The 20,927-nt window shown below is 43.5% G+C and overlaps 1 protein-coding gene across 1 annotated transcript; it reads right to left on the reverse strand.

The window, feature by feature from the left end:
- Positions 1-2,987: 2,987 nt before the first annotated feature.
- Positions 2,988-9,141, reverse strand: LOC142924696 (exosome complex exonuclease RRP44-like). The gene is made up of 4 exons (XM_076067351.1): positions 9,136-9,141; positions 8,922-9,077; positions 6,955-7,077; positions 2,988-5,133 (listed from the first exon to the last, which is right to left on the reverse strand). Exons 1-4 carry the CDS (start codon positions 9,139-9,141, stop codon positions 5,056-5,058), a joined length of 363 nt encoding a protein of 120 aa, XP_075923466.1. The 3' UTR covers positions 2,988-5,055.
- Between the last annotated feature and the right edge of the window lie 11,786 nt (positions 9,142-20,927).

The raw sequence follows: 20,927 nt of genomic DNA on the forward strand, positions 1-20,927 counted from the left end.
AGATGTGGAGAAAAAAAACGGAGGACCTGGAGAAAAGGATACGTGACCATGGGGAGAACATGCACACTCCAAATACGGGAGACCCTTGAATATCACGAGTTCATAGTTCGTGGTTTAGACCTATCGCCGGCAAGCTCTATGTATATCAATTTACCTATCATGGGGATTAGTTTTGGTCTTTAGCGGGTATACTGTACAAGGAAGTACTATATCATTGTGTGATATTGTGGTGGGGAGCAGGCGAGGGGATTATTTGTTTACTAGCCTTTTGCCCGTCCAAGGGTGGGTGTATTACAGTAAATCTATCGCAGTAAATCAGACAGCGAAGTGATATTCATTGCATCCATTTGTGTGCAATTTGTAAGGCCGCGGTGACAGACCTATTTCATTTAAAGGTTATAATCCCTTGTTCATCATGACGTCCTTTTTACTTCGATGTCTCAATAGCGTTAGGGAGATCGCGTGACGTGAGGGTTCTGCCTTTGTAGTGAGTTTCTAAGTTGACGCTGAGGAGGGGGGAGGAGGCACTTCGCCCCCCCCCCCCCCATGTGGAGTGACGTCACCCGAAAGTTGCTGAGACAAGGTCTTATATAGGCCTGAGATGAGTGCATCAAGGTAGGTGGGTGGAGCTAGAGATGGTCCAACCACAGAGGCTGGGGCAGTGGCCTTTGTATTGTGAGATTAGCATGTCAATGGCTGTGGCAGTGGCCTTTGTATTGTGAGAGATTAGTCTCTTCATGAGTATTAATGAGGGGGCCTGCTCGACGTGGAGTGACGTCACGCGCGGGACACAGACATTCTTGGCTCATTATAGTAGTAAATTTGGCATTCAGTACAGCACATTTCTATTGTGATGTGTCTATTTTTGGTTGCGTGTATGTAAGCTCATTATTTATGTCAAGCTTAAGTATTGAATATCACGCTTTTGGCTTTTGCTGCACTTTCCAAAAATGTAACCACCTCGATATCCAAGGTACTCCTTATAAAGGCATCAGGGTCGGGATCAAACCCTCGGCCTCCTCCATACCAGGTGAGGTAGTTAACATCTCCTAGCCACCGAGCTGATTCAGTCTCTGTGGCAATGATTGTCCATGCTTTGCACAAGCAAATACTGTAGAAGCATGACTCGCTTTTTGTGTCTCCACATAAATCAGAATATGATGTTTAAATACATCAGCCTAATGGCTTTTCCCACCAACATTCCCCAGCAGCATTTGTTTTAAGCAATATAATTATACCGGCTTCCATTTGGGTTTCATCAATTAGGCTTGTTAAACTAATGGTGGTTGTTTTTCAAAAAAGAACCGGCCATTTGCGTCAGTGCAACAGTCCAAATTTACCAGACTTTAAATAATACTTTGCAATTATCCAATTGGTTAAAACCACAGAGCAGCAGAGTAGCCTCCCTAGCTAGGACCCTGGGACCTCGAGCCCGACGTCCTTGTAAGGGCCGGGCCAAGCTCGGACCAATGGTCAGGACCCGCACCTTGGCTGGGTCGGGTCAGTTAGCCTCCCCTAGGGCACCGATAGCCAGAGGGCTGAGAGTCAGGTTTGATCAGTGCGAGGGCACGCTAGCCCGGAGGCTGTACCTCCCTAGATAGTGGGAGTTAAGGGGAGTACTGTTCATAGTTACAAATAAACCATGTTGCCTCTAAAGACGTCTCCAGTCTCCGTGGAACCCACTACATATATGTGTATTTTTATATTTTGTCCACTGTGATAAACACGTTGCCTGCGTGCGGCGACGCTGGATGCTTTTCCCTCTTCCTTTTCCTCATCCCTTCACAGAATGAACACGGTAACGCGGTCATGCACCTCGGGGGGGGGGGCGGGGGTCAGACATTTGCGATGATGTGTGACGAGGGGGAGGGGGGGTTTGAGAAATGTGACATCACATCAAAATGCGCAACTTTAAGTATAGAATTGTTATAACACTAATTGTTATAACACTCCTACAACATCAGTGCAGCGCCACGCACTACAATGACAATAGTTGAAGCATTGTTTTATTTTCAAAATGGAAATATGGTTTTGGGGGGTTGGCAGAGCTTTGTGACGTCATATTTGAGGGGGGGGTCTGACTTTTTGTGACGCCGAGTGACGAGAGGTCAAAAATTGCGTGACGTCATTTATGGACGGCCCCTCAAGTGAATGGAAAAATTGGTTTCGATTTACGTTTCACTTACCGTCGTGTTTTTCAATGTACTAAATCGAGAACTTCAGTGCTTGGGGGATTTTGGAGCTGGCTCACCGCCTGGGCTGCTGCTGCCTTCCAACTCGGCTGTGGTTGCTCGAACCTCCGAGTCGTTCATAGCTCGTGGCTTCTAATATCGGAAGGAAGCAGTGATCGTCTTTGTTCGATGGCCAAGAGCTGCTGCTGCGAGGATGACCGGAGTTTGCGTGATGATCGTTTATGCTCCTGGTCACGAGATCAGCAAGGTGTGATGTTTCATTTGTGGGAGTTGCACCGCCTGTACGCGATCAACCGTCGGCGCGCCCACCCGGGCCCCACGTTTGCCGCGAGGCACCATGAGGGCCTCCCCGACGGCCAGGGCCTCCGCACGGTCGGAGTGGGCAGAGGCCGGCGTTCGACTGGTGGTTTGAAAAGAACACGGACAAACATTCGAGCTCACGCTTTTGCTTTGGCAACAATTTTCGTTAATTGGGCTCCGAGCGGCTCAACAAGCCTGGAAGCCGGCGCATTTAATCACCTCCGAGATCGAAACGTGGCAAATCGCATGCTAATCAGGAGCAAGTTGGCCCAGGGATTGAGAATCAAATTTGCATGTGAAACGGCGGTGCAGGACTCGATTCGAAGGCGAGTGAATACTGCGCGGTGGTGCATTGCAAGTGGACATTATTATCATCCAACAGTGACCAGCATGGTGAAGTATGGTCAAACTAAACCTGACATCCAACATTACGTGGCGAGATGTTCATCCAGCAGTGGAAAACCTAACTTGAAGTAATCAAAATAACAGCAGATGCATGGAAAATAAATTGGTTTAATTTTGTATATAAACGCGTGTAACTCATGTGTACATGCTTGTAAATATACGATTCAGCTAAAAAATGTTAAACACATTTACACAAAGTCGCAAAGACATCAACTCGCTAAAATCTTTACCACTACTCCAGGAGCTCAGAATTATTGCCCACGTACTGTATATACGTGAGCAAAGTTATGAACATTTACGAAACAATTTGAAAACGTGTCAATATTGTCAGAAATTATCTTTGCACGTCTAAAGGACAAGCTGTAACGAAATGCCCATTTGTAAACGATTAAACCTTAAAATTTTCTGACACCGACATTTTTTCCAAAAACATTCCTTGTGTGATTGCACAGAGTCCGATGAGGGGTGGGGCAGCTGTGTAAAAAAACCTGAGGTGAAATTCTCCGTTAAACCGACGATTTAAACAGCAACAGCTCGGGTAATTTTATACTCTGTTCTATGCAGCTGACCGCTGCCCCTTCATACAGTAAATGGCATCCTCACAAGAATAAGTAACCTAACATCCCTTGCAGGGAATCCTCTCGCGATAAAAAATCTTCCATTTGCCATCCATCACGAGACCCCTGCGGGTGTCACCGTGCACAATCATACTTCGAAGCTCTTGCTCGGATTCCCCAGAGCTTTGCACTCTGAGTGGCCACCCTAATGGCCCACTCCGACAGGCCAAACCTGGCACAATTGTAGGTTTTCAACTATAATACGCGTTTTATGGGTTAGATCGTTTAAATATATAAATGTGTTGTTAAACCCACCACCACCCGACAGCCAATTAGTAAGGTTTGTCACGTAAACAGAACATGTCAATTCGTTACTAGTACAGTCCACCAGTGTGTTGGAGAGCAAAGCCACACCATTTACAATCTAAGTACAACATTTCGCCAGCACTAACTAGCTTCATCAGGCGACAGCCATCACTTGTGAGCACTTCTTTCGCGAATTGGGAGGGGAATCAATGAATGCATATGACTATGGGTATCCATTGCCGATTGGGTTATTTATATGTTAATCAACACACATTATGCATGCGCATTAAGGAACGAGGATTCTCCACGAAACTGGCTGTCGCCTGATGAAGCTGGTTGTAATTACTGGTGAAACATTGTACTCAGATTGTAAATGTTGTGGCTTTGCTCTGTGTCGGGTGGTGGCGGGTTTACTGACACATTTAAATATTTATTACGTGATCTAACCCAAAAAACCCGTGTTATGGATATTGGTCGCGAAAGCCTACGTGTTAAACTGGTTTTCAACGGTTAGATCAGTGGTAGCCGATATGTGAATCGCGATCCATGGGTGGATGATCGCAAAAGATTTTGATTGTGGATCTCGGGACAAATAGGAATAAACACCTCTAATATAAAGCAATTCTTGTTATAGCAGATGGCAAAAACAAAATCCCCGACTAAGAATTAATGGATTAATAATATATATTTTAAACCAATAGATCGCACTAGCACTTGGCATGTCTACAGTGTTCTATTAGTCGGTCAAATCCATCCGGGTAACTGTTGGTTATATATTGCTGGTAGATCACGGAACATGTTGAGATATACCAGAATGGATCACAGTGCTTTGTGGGTTGGACACTGCTGCGTTAGTCAATAAACACCACCGATTCAGTAACCAATATTTTTGTGAAATCACCTTCAACACAAGAGGGTCAGTGTCTTGTCTGGCAAAGAAGTGGGGCATAAGATATCCTAAACCTTTCATACATCTTGATGCGTATACACCTTCATTGGCTGATTGTACTGGTTGGCAAGGTAAAAATTCTAAATAAAAAAAATTGCGCTACCATTTGAACTGCTGCGACAGGAGAACGAAGAACCGGTGACCTCTGGATTGCAAGTTCAGAGTGCAAACCGTCTGTTACTTCAGGGAAGCATTTTTCATAACCGCCACTGCTTTATTTTCAATTGTTCACCTCTGCTTGCGAGCACAATGTACACTTAATTAACTCTGCAGATGTAAAAACCCAGAGTTTGTGCCCACTCATGCACCTCCTCCGACATCTTGTTGACACCGCATCCACGATACACTAGTGCTGTCTGGGTTTCTTAGGCCGGGGAGAAGGCGAGCCCCATGGGGTGGACTCCGCAGGGTTGTAGCCTGGAATCTGTGACAGCGGACACACAAATGGCACAAACGTACAACAAAGATAGTCACCCAAATAAGCCTTTAACAGACTGTGCTGCTGTTAGGTGGCATGGCCCACGAGGGGGTAAGTGGCCAACACCTCTCCCCAGTGCTGATGTTTACACACTACACCAGGTACTCATTTAAGAAAGAGTTGACCTTGGGTAGGCAAAACAGCAGTTCAGATAATCCTCATTGGTGTTGGCGGTGAGTGGGAATTGGGTTGCCGGGTTCATAGCGCAGCGTGCTAACCACTACACCAATGCTCTCACACACACATGCGAGTATTTCCAACACAAGTGATACGTTATTATTACACTTAATAACACTGAAAAACTTCACCAAGTCTGAAGACTTTTGAGGAACAGGGGGAGAGAAGATGACAACTCCACACAGTAACACACTCTAGTTGGGAATCAAACCCAGTTTTCTTGCTGCAAGATGCAAGGGTTTACCAATGTGCCACCCTGCCGCCCATGGCGATACATAAACTACCTTAATACCAGTTTCAACGCATGCTTCTTTTTAGATATGGGAGGAAACCAGAGAACCCGGAGGAAACCCATGCAGAACAGACTCATGGAGTTTTGTTAAGACATCTGATATCTACCAAGGCTCCCACACCCTGACTTAGCTTGGTATCTTGAGAACTCGCATTCATCAACAACAGCCCCAAACGATCATTTAAATAGGTCACGTTTCAGATAATGGCCCTTCTTGTGCAATGAACTAGGGCCATAATAAAAATCTATTTTATACAGCACCTTGCATATCGAAATATCTCAAAAAAGCACTGGACATTAAAAAAAACTACTCAAGTATAGATACAAGCCAATAGAAATGAAGTAAAAGCCGATAATAACAATAATGACAGTGATACTGACACTTTACACAGCATGCAAAATGCAATAAAAGCTAATCATAATGATTCCCCTCACAGTAATAACCAATCAGAATCCAGGAAAAGCCAATTAATAACGACATTTTCAAGCTGGATTTAAACACACGGACAGTCACAACTGATATAGGTAGGGATAGTGTCCTATAGTCTTTGGATATACAGTCTGTTCTATAATACGGTAGTTGCGTACCTCAAGAACACCGCGTTTTGGAAAAATCGTGATATAATAAATAATATATATTATATGGGGTAAAGCGCAGTCCGCAAAAACGCGTGAGATGCGTAACACAGGCTGAACAAAGACTAAGGAACGTGGGTAGCATCTAGAAGCATCCAGCAGCATCCCGCCTTGTGTGATGCTACGCCGAGGCAGCCGTTACGACCGCTTATTCCTACTCGTGCGACGTAGTTCCATTCATTCAACCGAGTTAAATCCAGTTCGGATCTGCGTTATACAAAAAATGCGTTCCTTCATACATTCATCATCGTGTTATATCCAATTTGCCAGTTACAGGAGGTATAGGACAACAGACAGTGGTGTAAAATGTGGTCCATAGTTTGGGTTGCATGGCCACAATCGTACAGTAGCTTGTTTTTAATGCACTGCTATGTATCTGTATGAGTCTCTATGAACCTCTAGGAATCATAATGGGTCTCTCTGTATCTCCTATGTATCTCTGTGTCTCTATGGGTTTACTATACGGCCCCACAGTTTGGGTTGCATGGCAACAAGCGCTATGCTGTGGCTTGTGTCATTAATTTTCGGTCCGCTGACGTTCCGATGCGGCGAGCGTTTGTTTTTTGTGCACTACTGCTGGCGCAGCAAGCAGCAACAGCAGCATGGTCACAATACAAATCGGTGGTATTCCGAGGTTTCGCGTCGCGCCGCACGGTGAATACCTCCGGGCGGACGAGGTGCATGCGGATCCGCTGGTGCTGCAGGTTGGACGAATCCAGCGACACGCGCACGCACACGCGGTCGAACATGTTCAGCGCGATGCCCTCCACGCACAGCGTGGGGCCCTACACAAAACACAAAGACATATCTCCAATGTAGCCTTAACAGACTGTTGGGGCAAGTGCTGTTGGCGAGGAGCACAGATGAAGGCCGGCACGGCACACAAGGAGGTGGGTTGCCAGCGCCAAGCCCGGCCGCCTTTGTCTCCCCAGTGGCGATGTTTACACACCGCACCAGGCATTCAATTGAGTTCCGAGTCAACCTAGGGGAGGCCCAGGACCGGTTCAGATAATCATCACTGGTGTTGACCGTGCGAAGGAATCGAACCCAAGTCGCCGGGATCGTAGCGCAGAGCGCTAACCGCTACACTACCGCTGACTGCTCTCTGCCAAGTGCCCTGCACACAAGCACGGATTGACGTAAACCCAACGTTATTATTCATACTATTACATGGGTCACTCAGAAAAGCCTCACTGATTCTCAAAACGTTTGCATTAGAAGGTCACTGCTACGTCTTTGTAAAAGGAGGCGAACGATTGATATGTGCTCCCCAAATAAGTAATTTGCATGTAATTTGCCAACCTTGGACCATGATGCTGGCACACGAATAACGTTACAGGATCTTTTAACGTCCACTGTTAATATTTTACGCTTAATACACACCACAGTTTCGATTTAAAGATTTCGTGACTGCAAGGATTCATCTTCTTTGGTTCTTTCGGTAAAGTCACGTAGAATGAGAATAAAATAATAAATTGATAAAATAAAATAACGCAATAATATTCTCACGACGTTTCGGCCACAACACAGTCTCGTCCCTTCACCTGATGAAGGCCGCTTGTGTTGTGGCCGAAACGTCGTGAGAATATTATTGTGTTATTTTATTTTATACATTTATTATTTTATTCTCATTCTACGTGACTTTACCGAAAGAACCAAAGAAGACACACCACAGTATTAACCGGAGTGGCCACCGAGTTTGAAACACAAATCTCCACAACACACAGCGAATGCAATACCGCTTGGGCCACCTCACCGCGAGCTGAAAACCAGGCATGAGAAGCCGATGGCTGCAATGACCAAACCAACCGAGGGATCGTGATGTGCGGGCCAGCCAAGGAATTTTAAAGCCTTATTTGGCCATCATTAAGGAGTAGATGCAACCCCCCTTAGGTTATATGGAGTGTACAATTGCAGTTAAGAACATACCTAAAATATGGCTGCAAATGTTGACCCTTTTGAGCTTCTGGTCCATATTAGGCTGTGTGCATTATCCACGCAGAGTGACAATGTAATGCGGCATGCAAGGCATGCTGGAAAGGACCGGATCCACTGATGACAAATGTGCTTTTTGCCATCTAGAGATCACTTTTTGCATCAACTACTATTTCCCTCATTTGTTTTTATTCTACAAGTACTTTTCTGCCCTTCGAGTTTCTCATTGTTTACAGAAAGCATTAGATTTTCTCTATAATTCTTCCGGATCTGAGGGATTTTACTGTATTTTTAATGTGATGTCCTCTCCGTGACAATACGGGCTCCGTCATGGCAGTTATTTCCAAAGCAAATTTAATTGTGACCGTTTTATATTTGAAACGCATTTACATCATTTAATTCAGTTTCAGTTTATTTTGGTATAGCCCTGTGAGCCATCCGGCTCTAATGTATCCACCGGTGTAACTTCCTCTGCAATAGTCCACACTGCCAAATGGCAAAAAAACGGAGCTTCGTATCTCACTGCGTTCTTCCACCTTAAACCAAGTGTCTGTGTGTCTGATAGAAACCTAATCGTAGAGAGATGGTCAGGGGGCTTGGGTCCCAGTGCATTAAGCCAGTCCTGGGTTTAAATGCAGAATTCAGCCGTTCAGGAAATGCCAATACCTCCCGGTTAAGTGAACACATGCCCTACCTCCTCGTCGAAGGTAACGTTGAGCTTGAGATCTTTGGAGTCAAAGAAAACCGTCCCCTCCAAGCCGTACTTGGGAATGAGCACCACCACGGCGTTTTTGCACGCAAACAGCACGAAGCCCTCTTCGCTCACCACTCTCTTAGTCTTGAAGAACAACTGAGACCACAACAACAACAGCCGTTAATCACCGCTACGTGGCAAAGAGCAGACACACGCGCATCACTTACCAAGCCCATAATTATTTAACAAAATTTAAGGTATTTTTCCGCACCCCCCCGCTAATTTATTCCAGTTGTGCTATTGGCATCATGTCATGGGGATTATTTTGAGTTCAATCATGAAGGTACAATGTCAATTGTATTGACTATAATCCTCCATCACCTGACAGAGCCAATCAAATCAAGTTGTCACATCATGGGTAAATGTGCCAAGTGACTAGGTTTTTCGACAAACACAGAAGAATGCTGAAAAGCAATGTCAAGTGTAGCCAACCAGTACAGCCACGGCACCACCACACGTAAGCGTGCGAATAGAAAACAATTGATTCTTACTACACGCACAATACGATGCCTGCTTTCGTGACCTTAAAAATGGTTTTCAAGAGACGAATGGACGCATTATCAGGTGCCTAAGCACACGCCGTGCAAGCTCCACGTGGCCCACACTTCCGCCTCCCACCTGCGTGTGGAAAGCTACAGACGAGCGTTGGGCGTATTGCGCCATCTTGTGGCGGTAGTTGAGGTTGTTGCAGAGCTGCTGCTCATTCTGCTTGTCGGTGAGCGCCGGGTACGTGGGGTCGGCGCCCACGCACACGGCCAGCAGCCGGTGCACAATCACATCCGAGTATCTGTAACGGTACAGGGAGACAACAACAACAATATTCACATTTGTTGTAGCCTCTATTTAATATGAAGATTACATTTACAGTAGATACAGGCTGCGGTATGGCCACGAGATGCCAACGGAGCAGCGGTATTAATCCACCAAGCACCGCGATTCATTCTGGTGGATCTCAGCGGGTTTCACGATCCACCAGAAAGCTACGCAAACAATGACTCAGATTTAACGCTGTGATAAATACTGTACTCTGGACATACCACGTTCTAGCACCATCTGCTGGTGGAAATTATCTTTGTTAATCTTCTTTGGTTCTTTCGGTAAAGTCACGTAGAATGAGAATAAAATAATAAATTGATAAAATAAAATAACACAATAATATTCTCACGACGTTTCGGCTACAACACAAGTGGCCTTCATCAGGTGAAGGAACAAAACTGTCGGGACGACAGCACTTCAATGACTGCTGCTAAGATTCGCAGTGTCGTTTAAACTAGGTGGGAGAGGTAAAGCGCCTTGACAAAGGAGTTTACATATCAAACAGGATAATTTAGCATTGAAATAGCTGCGTTAAAGTGTTGGATCAGCAGGGTGTTAAAGTCAGAAATTAGCATGTAACTGGGAGATTAGCATGATGTTAATGTGAGGGATTAGCATGTGACTGGTCACGGAAATAGCTATGTTAAAGTCAAATTTTCCATCTCAACAAAGGCATTTAGTATATGGACGCTAAAGGACTGCAACTACCCAACTATCATACAATAAACCGATGTGAAAAAAAACTAAGTAGAAACTTCATCAATATAATAAATGTACTCAATATATTCTTCAATAAATTGAGCGATAAACATAAAGTAACTGGGTATACACTACACTATCTAATGAATACCATATAGTAAACTAATAAAAAAACTAAAATACAAACTACATCAATGTTATCAATAAACTCTATATACTCTCCATCAGCTGAGCTACTAACAATAAGTCGTTATACATTACAATGCCATATGGCGAAAAAAATGGGTGGCGGTTTTTTCCTTCTTTCCAACGTTAGCACCACGGAGAGCGACGATCCTCGTTCAGACGGACGAGTCCATCCATGCTCGGAACGGAGGAGGGGGGAGAAACAGCCACGATGTGCTGCTCTGTCCTGTTGCGTTACAACCATGCCATAAACTAGACTACTATACATTGTAATGTTATACCTTCCAATCTAAACTACATTGTATAATATCGTATACACAGCCCAATGTAAGCTCTAACATTATGCATTATATTGATATGTCTCCAAATAAACTTTTTCCTACATTACACAACTATACACCGTAATATACACTACCATAGACAAACCCACCCTTGAATTATACAATGCGTTACTTTAGACTACCCTATACTTTAGACTGTAAAATATTAGACTTGTAATATTACACTATGTATTATTCTACCAACCCTACTGTATACCACACAGCTGTATATTCACTATAAATTACAATACTATATATTGCCTCATGAATTATGTTAAACATTACAATGTTATACTATTTATTATTATATAACATGCTATAAACCAGGGGTGTCCAAACTACGGCCCGCGGGCCAACTGCGGCCCGCCATCCATTTTTAATTGGCCCGTATCAAAGTTTAAAAATATAATGGACTATGGCCCACTGTATTGCATTTCTTAATTTAAACACTAGATAGCGCTATTGTCTTGAACAAGGCAGCGTCTCCACAAAGCAAGCAATCGTAGAAAACATTTGCTCAGGGTCACCAGAAATGCCGGAACCGAAGAGACGCAAGATTGCAAGCGAGTGCAGAAAATTTCAGACTCGGTGGAAAAATGTTTTTTTTTTTCATAGAAACCAAGGGGAAGTGTGTTTGTTTGATTTGTAATGAGAGTGTTGCCGTGATGAAAGAGTACAATGTACGACGGCATTATGAAACGAAACATCAGACCTTCACGTCCTACACTGGCGCCGAGCGGAGAGAGAAGGTAAAGCAAATGGCAAGCTAGCCTGCTAACGCAGCAGCAGGGTTTTTTTTCCGTGCTAACAAAGCTCAAGAAAATGCAACAATAGCCAGCAATGAAGTAACTCAACTCATTGCCCTACACGGGAAACCTTTCTCAGACAGTGACTTCATCAAACAGTGCCTCGCTAAAGTCGTGGGAATGTGCCTGGAGAAATTGCAGGATTTTAACGATGTTAGTGTTGTCCAGAAATAAGGTTGTGCGGCGAATTGAAGACTTGTCGGCTAACTTAAAACAGCAAGTGTCAGATAAAGCTTGTGCTTTCGATTTTTACTCGATTGCATGTGATGAGAGCACAGATGCCACGGACACTGCACGGCTGTTAATTTTTTTGCGGGGAGTTGATGAGAATTTTTGCATTACGGAGGAACTGCTTGATCTTCGGAGTCTAAAGGGGACAACAACTGGGAAGGATATGTTTTGAAGATGTGTCAGATTCAATTAACCAGGCTGGACTTAAATGGGACAAGCTGTGTGGAATTACAACGGATGGGGCTCCAGCAATGACAGGCGAGCGCAAAGGAATGGCTTCTATGGTGAGTGCCAAGGTGCAGGAGAGCGGAGGTGAGACTGTTAAAATGCACTGTATCATCTACCAAGAAGCCCTCTGTGCCAAGATAATCCAGCTTGGCGATGTGATGAACACAGTTGTGAAAAATGTCAAAAAAAATAATGGCCCGAGGGCTTTACCACAGAGAATTGCAAGCGTTCCTCTCTGATGTCGATGCTGAATACGGGGACCTACTCTACCATTCTCAAGTGCGCTGGCTCAGTCGCGGCTCCGTGCTGCAGCGGTTTTATTCCCTGAGATCAAATATCGACAAGTTTTTGAAAGAAAAGGGCAGACCTCTCCATGAGATCAGTGACCCTTTATGGTTGGCAGGCCTGGCTTTTTTAGTTGATCTCACTGATCATCTCAACACCCCGAACAAGAGACTACAAGGCAAAGAGCAGCTGGTACCACAGCTGTATGTGCACATGAAAGCATTCCGTGCGAAGCTCCGTCTCTTCGAGTCACAACTGCGCAACTTCAATGTAGCGCACTTCCCCACGCTGACCGAAATCAATGCGCATTTCCAAATGCCAAGCTCTCTGCAAAAATGGGAGAATATGTGTCTGTGATCACATCTCTCATGACAGAATTCAGTCAGCGCTTCCAAGATTTTTCTGTCATTGAGAAGGAAATCACACTGTTTGCGGCTCCGTTTTCAATGGATGCAAAAGAAGTGGAGGAGAGTCTGCAATTAGGACTGATCGAAATTCAGTGTGATGATTCTCTGAAGAATCAGCATCAGCTTCTCTCCCTACCTGACTTCTACCGGAGTTTGGAAAAGGCCAAGTTTCCTCTGACGAGACGCCATGCAAAACGAATGATGAGTCTGTTCGGCTCAACATACATATGTGAGCAGACATTCTCTCTGTTAACGCTGAACAAAAGCAGGCTGAGAACCAGAACGACCGACAGCCATCTCCGTCACGTCCTTCGCATCTCAACCACCAAACTTACTCCTGACCTGCCAGCTATCCTTCAGACCAAAGCGCAGCATCACTGCTCCCACTGAGCGTAACATTATTCCCATTACAGGTGAGTTAAAAATATACACACCGTTTTCATTTGTTAATAAGCCCAATTACTACATAAATTCAGTCAATTAAAGTTGATGAGAATTTTTTTTAACAAACGTTAGTTGATGTGTTAACAAGCCCAATAATTTATTTGTGTAATAAGCTTGAAATATCCACATCCCCTATTTGTCTTCTTGTCTCTCCCTTCATATGGACAATGAAGGGGGATCAGCACCCTAAGAACCAATCTGAGGCTGTCACTGAGAGAATTACCTGCCAACCTTTTTGTAAAAAATGAAATTAAAATCTACTAATGAAGAGCTATGATGGAGGCTTTTTTTCTTCAAACATGTTCAATAATCAAACGTAATTTACCTGCATTTGATTGATTTTGACAATATTAGTGCATGAGAAGTGAGGCAGTATACCTCACGTCTAGTGAGTGGCCCAATCCTTCGTATATTTTTCTGTATGTGGCCCTCGGGAAAAAAAGTTTGAACACCCCTGCTATAAACCATACCATTGACCGTCGTGTGAAAGGTATTAAGAGGCAGTGGCAGCGAATGGACTGCGATCTGAAAGTCACCATAAAATACAATCAATTAAGTACCAAAATGGTTTATAACGTCTTTCCAATGGTTACTAAGCCAGAATCCATCTTCTCGGTTGAAATTGTTTCTGTGTTTGTATATGTGGATGGCCTCATGAACGAATCTGTCATGGTAGCCGGATGGCTTGCAGAGAACGTCCGTCTTGGAGAAGTCAATGTCATGTGAGCCCACTGAATTATAAAAGTGATCTGCCACGGCTGAGGTGCTCGTCCTACCGTGTTTCAAGTCTGCTTTATGTTCACGGATGCGGTCCCAGATATGTCGTTTGGTTTCTCCAATGTAACTGCTACCACAGAGGCAACTTAGTTTGTAGACGTCCGGGTACTGTATGTCTGGAACCACATCTTTTACAGACGAAACCAGATCACGGATTTTATGTACTGTGTTGAATCGGACCTGGATCTTGTGTTTATTCAGGATTTTGGAGATCTTTTTTGTGACCCCCGCAATGTAGGGTAAGGTGATGGTTTTGAAAGGCTCCTCAAGAGGATCCTTCTTCATGGCTGGAGTGATGGCTTTGCGGATTGTGTAGTCGGAGTAACCATTAGCCTTGAGAGCTTGGTGTACGTGCTTAAGTTCACTGGCAATGTGTTCCTGGTCGGAAATGCATTGGGCTCTATGGTATAGAGTCTTGATGAGGGAGTTCTTCTGGCATGCATGGTGGTGGGAATCCGGTTTTAAGTAAGCATTCGTATGCGTAGCTTTCCTGTCGACAGAGTGGCTCATTGAACCATCAGGTCTCCTTTTAATTAGGACATCCAAAAAGGGTAGCTTGCCATCTTTTTCGACCTCCATGGTGAATCTGATGGCTGGGTGTATGGAATTGATGTGGTCGAGGAATTGGTTTGTGTTATGGTCGAAACGTCGTGAGAATTTTTATTGTTTTATATATATATTATTATTTTGTTGTTTCCCTTCAACGTGACTTTACCGAAAGAACTAAGATTATGAATTACTGCAGTCACGAAAGCTTTAAATCAAAATTTCATAGGAAAGACGTTATACACAATTTCAGTTCTTAATTGATTGTATTTTATGGTGACATTCAGACTGCAGTCCATTCGCTGGCACTGCCTCTTCACACGACGGTCAATGGTATGGTTTATAGCATGTTATATAATAATAAATAGTATAACATTGTAATGTTTAACATAATTCATAAGGCAATATATAGTATCGTAATTGTATTGTGAATATACAGCAGTGTGGTATACAGTAGGGTTGGTAGAATAATACATAGTGTAATATTACAAGTCTAACATTTTACAGTCTAAAGTATAGGGTAGTGTAAAGTAACGCATTGTGTAATTAAAGGGTGGGTTTGTCTATGGTAGTGTATATTACGGTGTATAGTCGTGTAATGTAGGAAAAAGTTTAGTTGAAGACATATAAATATACTGCATAATGTTCGAGCTTACATTGGGCTGTGTATACGATATTATACAATGTAGTTTAGATTGGAAGGTATAACGTTACAATGTATAGTAGTCTAGTTTATGGCATGGTTGTAACGCAACACAGGACAGAGCAGCACATCGTGGCTGTTTCTCCCCCCTCCTCCGTTCCGAGCATGGATGGACTCGTCCGTCTGAACGAGGCTCGTCGCTCTCCATGGTGCTAACGTTGGAAAGAAGGAAAAAACCGCCACCCATTTTTTCGCCATATGGCATTGTAATGTATGACTTATTGTTAGTAGCTCAGCTGATTGGAGAGTATATAGAGTTTATTAATAAGATTGATGTAGTTTATATTTTAGTTTTATTAATTCGTTTACTATATGGTATTCATTATATAGTGTAGTGTATACACAGTTACTTTATGTTTATAGCTCAACGTATTGAAGAACATATTGAGTACATTTATTATATTGATGTAGTTTATACTTAGTTTTTTTTCACATCGGTTAATTGTATAATAGTTGGGTAGTTGCAGTCCTTTAGCGTCCATATACTAAATGCCTCTGTTGAGATGGCTATTTCCGTGACCAGTCGCATGCTAATCGCTCACATTAACATCATGCTAATCTCCCAGTTACATGCTAATTTCTGACTTTAACACCCTGCTGATCCAACACTTTAACACAGCTATTTCAATGCTAAATTATCCTGTTTGATATGTAAACTCCTTTGTCAAGGCGCTTTACCTCTCCCACCTAGTTTAAAAGACGCTGCGAATTTTAGCAGCAGTTATTGAAGCGCTGTCGTCCCGACAGTTCTGTTCCTTCACCTGAAGAAGGCTACTTGTGTTGTGGCCGAAACGTCGTGAGAATTTAATTTTTTATTATGTTTTATTTTTATTATTTTATTTCTATTCTACGTAACTTTACCAAAAGAACCAGGAAGTTGCATAGAGTTGTTGCATGCTTGGGCTCCAGATGCCGAAATTACCTTTTAAAAAACGGCTACCAATCTCATCAGATCTCAGAAGCTAAGCTTGCAGCGCCCAGCCCTGATGGTAACCCGGGGATACAAATTAATGTGGAGAAACAAATGTTCGCTTGTGACGACCAAGACTACGCCTGTCCTCCCAAGGACAGGCCTCACTGATTCCGAAGACTTTCATTTTCAGGAGGGTCCTGCCGAGTATTTTTGCAGTAGGGAGGCGATGTTGTGCTGTGCAGTGCCGGAGAGTATGCTCATGCAGCCCGTCCACCCTGTCCTCTCTCCTCCCGTCGGGACGGGTCGGTCACAATAGCGTTCAGAAACACCCTCCACGTCACAAAACAGTTAAATTTCTCAATCCGCAGGTCAGCTCAAATCTGTATTGTGGGCGTTCCCTTGTACTCTACTGTGTACGTGGGGCTCTGGATCCAATCCCCTGATCACCATTCTTCTGGCCACCCATAGAAAATTAGAGTGCACAATTATATGTGTGATTCATCACAGGCGAGCTCACACCGGCCACACTTGCAGCTTAGGGCCTCGCATTAAGAGAGGGGCGGATCTCTAAATACGAAACAAGAAATGGACACGAGGTTTCGAGTTTTAACATAATTGCTTAATAAATAAAGATCAGTGAGAAAAAAATACTCTCCAAAGCAGTTATTTTCATTCTGTTGACAAAAATATACAGGCATTCATAGAAGGGGCCTCTTAAACTTGACAATGGCATAGGGCCCCAGCAATGCCATCATCCGGCTCTGCTGCCGAGTGTCATCCCAATGAAGTAATTTGCAGGTAACTTTAGCATTGGGATGCTTGGCCAATACCCAGTTACATTGTGATTGTGTGTTTTCTAGCTATGTGAGCAAACTGGATAATTAATTAACCAAGGCGCTTCTTGTTGCGAGGGTCAAAGATCACCGGTGCACCACCCTGCCACCTGAAACGATAATAGTTCGCTTATAATTTTTTGGTTATTTTAGTGTGCACATTTACACGCGATAATCACATCTCATCAAGCATTTTAAAAGGGCACCCTCAGTGGCAACTGTTCTCTGTGTGACACACGGTTATTCAGCACCTAACCTGCAAGCAGGTCAAGTGCTGTTTGCTGCGAGCAATCCCAATTGAGTGATTCGCAGTGAAGTTTTTTTTTACATGCCAATTTTCGCCTGTGATGCTGACACACGATGGCCATACTTTATTTTAAATAATGTCTTGGGATCGTTTTCATTTTTTTACGTTGAATTGTATTGAGTAAATCATGAGCCCGTTACAGTGCGCCACGGGACTGCACGTCATTCGAGTGGTGCATTCACAATGCAACTGGACCATTTATTAGTAGGGGCTGACGCGAAGGGGGGAGTGAGGCCCGTGCCCCCCCATAAACTGGAGGGGGGGGGGAGAGGGGGGCATTGTGACAGGCGTATTGTAGTAGGTGTAATCTGCTCCACGTTTGTCTTGATAAAGGAGACCTGTGCAACCTGCTCGGTGTGTGACGTGCGTGCTCCTCGGTGTGACGTGTGTACCGCACGGTGTGTGATGTGTGTGGGTGTAGGAGAGGCCCCTTACCCTGGCGCATGGCAGTCTATGATAAGTTCTACCGCTTGATCTGCGATGGCTACTGCATGCAGCCACCCCCCTGCTGTCCACCGCGAGTGTAAGCCGCCCCCCCATACCTCCCACACCAGGTTTTATCCAATGCTGGACTGATGCGTTTCTATTGTGGATGCAGGTGGCTGCCGGAGGAGAGTGCTAAGTGTTTGTTCTGGGATATTCTTTGATTTTAATTGTAGTGATTCAATTAATTGATTGAACAATTGCTTAAGGGTGAATTACGTGATGTGTTATTGGCAGTGAGTTGTGCTGGCTGGTTCAGTCTCGTTGACACGGCCATTATGAACCCTCTTAGTCTGGAATGTCCTACTTCCAGCCGTACGTGCTGTTGCGACCCACAGACTCCTCACATACAATGAGGGAAAAAAGTATTCGATCCCCTGCTGATTTTGTACGTTTGCCCACTGACAAAGAAATGATCAGTCTATAATTTTAATGGTAGGTCTATTTGAACAGTGAGAGACAGAATAATAACAACATACATATGTGAGCAGACATTATCTCTGTTAACGCTGAACAAAAGCAGGCTGAGAACCAGAACGACCGACAGCCATCTCCGTGACGTCCTTCGCATCTCAACCACCAAACTTACTCCTGACCTGCCAGCTATCCTTCAGACCAAAGCGCAGCATCACTGCTCCCACTGAGCGTAACATTATTCCCATTACAGGTGAGTTAAAATATACACACCGTTTTCATTTGTTAATAAGCCCAATTACTTCATAAATTCAGTCAATTAAAGTTGATGACAATTTTTTTTAACAAACGTTAGTTGATGTGTTAACAAGCCCAATAATTTATTTGTGTAATAAGCTTGAAATATCCACATCCCCTATTTGTCTTCTTGTCTCTCCCTTCATATGGACAATGAAGGGGGATCAGCACCCTAAGAACCAATCTGAGGCTGTCACTGAGAGAATTACCTGCCAACCTTTTTGTAAAAAAAATTAAATTAAAATCTATTAATGAAGAGCTATGATGGAGGCTTTTTTTCTTCAAACATGTTCAATAATCAAACGTAATTTACCTGCATTTGATTGATTTTGACAATATTAGTGCATGAGAAGTGAGGCAGTATACCTCACGTCTAGTGAGTGGCCCAATCCTTCGTATATTTTTCTGTATGTGGCCCTCGGGAAAAAAAGTTTGGACACCCCTGCTATAAACCATACCATTGACCGTCGTGTGAAAGGTATTAAGAGGCAGTGGCAGCGAATGGACTGCGATCTGAAAGTCACCATAAAATACAATCAATTAAGTACCAAAATGGTTTATAACATCTTTCCAATGGTTACTAAGCCAGAATCCATCTTCTCGGTTGAAATTGTTTCTGTGTTTGTATATGTGGATGGCCTCATGAACGAATCTCTCATGGTAGCCGGATGGCTTGCAGAGAACGTCCGTCTTGGAGAAGTCAATGTCATGTGAGCCCACTGAATTATAACAGTGATCTGCCACGGCTGAGGTGCTCGTCCTACCGTGTTTCAAGTCTGCTTTATATTCACGGATGCGGTCCCAGATATGTCGTTTGGTTTCTCCAATGTAACTGCTACCACAGAGGCAACTTAGTTTGTAGACGTCCGGGTACTGTATGTCTGGAACCACATCTTTTACAGACGGAACCAGATCACGGATTTTATGTACTGTGTTGAATCGGACCTGGATCTTGTGTTTATTCAGGATTTTGGAGATCTTTTTTGTGACCCCCGCAATGTAGGGTAAGGTGATGGTTTTGAATGGCTCCTCAAGAGGATCCTTCTTCATGGCTGGAGAGATGGCTTTGCGGATTGTGTAGTCGGAGTAACCATTAGCCTTGAGAGCTTGGTGTACGTGCTTAAGTTCGCTGGCAATGTGTTCCTGGTCGGAAATGCATTGGGCTCTATGCTATAGAGTCTTGATGAGGGAGTTCTTCTGACATGGATGGTGGTGGGAATCCAGTTTTAAGTAAGCATTCGTATGCGTAGCTTTCCTGTGGACAGAGTGGCTCATTGAACCATCAGGTCTCCTTTTAATTAGGACATCCAAAAAGGGTAGCTTGCCATCTTTTTCGACCTCCATGGTGAATCTGATGGCTGGGTGTATGGAATTGATGTGGTTGAGGAATTGGTTTGTGTTATGGTCGAAACGTCGTGAGAATTTTTATTGTTTTATATATATTTTATTATTTTGTTGTTTCCCTTCAACGTGACTTTACCGAAAGAACTAAGCATATTAATTACTGCAGTCACGAAAGCTTTAAATCAAAATTTCATTGGAAAGACGTTATAAACAATTTCAGTTCTTAATTGATTGTATTTTATGGTGACATTCAGACTGCAGTCCATTCGCTGGCACTGCCTCTTCACACGACGGTCAATGGTATGGTTTATAGCATGTTACATAATAATAAATAGTATAACATTGTAATGTTTAACATAATTCATAAGGCAATATATAGTATCGTAATTGTATTGTGAATATACAGCAGTGTGGTATACAGTAGGGTTGGTAGAATAATACATAGTGTAATATTACAAGTCTAACATTTTACAGTCTAAAGTATAGGGTAGTGTAAAGTAACGCATTGTATAATTCAAGGGTGGGTTTGTCTATGGTAGTGTATATTATGGTGAATAGTCGTGTAATGTTGGAAAATTTTAGTTGGAGACATATCAATATCATGCATAATGTTCGAGCTTACATTGGGCTGTGTATACGATATTATACAATGTAGTTTAGATTGGAAGGTATAACATTACAATGTATAGTAGTCTAGTTTATGGCATGGTTGTAACGCAACACAGGACAGAGCAGCGCATCGTGGCTGTTTCTCCCCCCTCCTCCGTTCCGAGCATGGATGGACTCGTCCGTCTGAACGAGGCTCGTCGCTCTCCATGGTGCTAACGTTTGAAAGAAGGAAAAAACCGCCACCCATTTTTTCGCCATAGGGCATTGTAATGTATAATGACTTATTGTTAGTAGCTCA

This window comes from Petromyzon marinus, chromosome 16 (genome assembly GCF_048934315.1).
Source record: "Petromyzon marinus isolate PM22_M1 ecotype Great Lakes invasive population chromosome 16, UKy_Petmar_22M1.pri1.0, whole genome shotgun sequence".
NCBI classification, from domain to species: domain Eukaryota; kingdom Metazoa; phylum Chordata; class Hyperoartia; order Petromyzontiformes; family Petromyzontidae; genus Petromyzon; species Petromyzon marinus.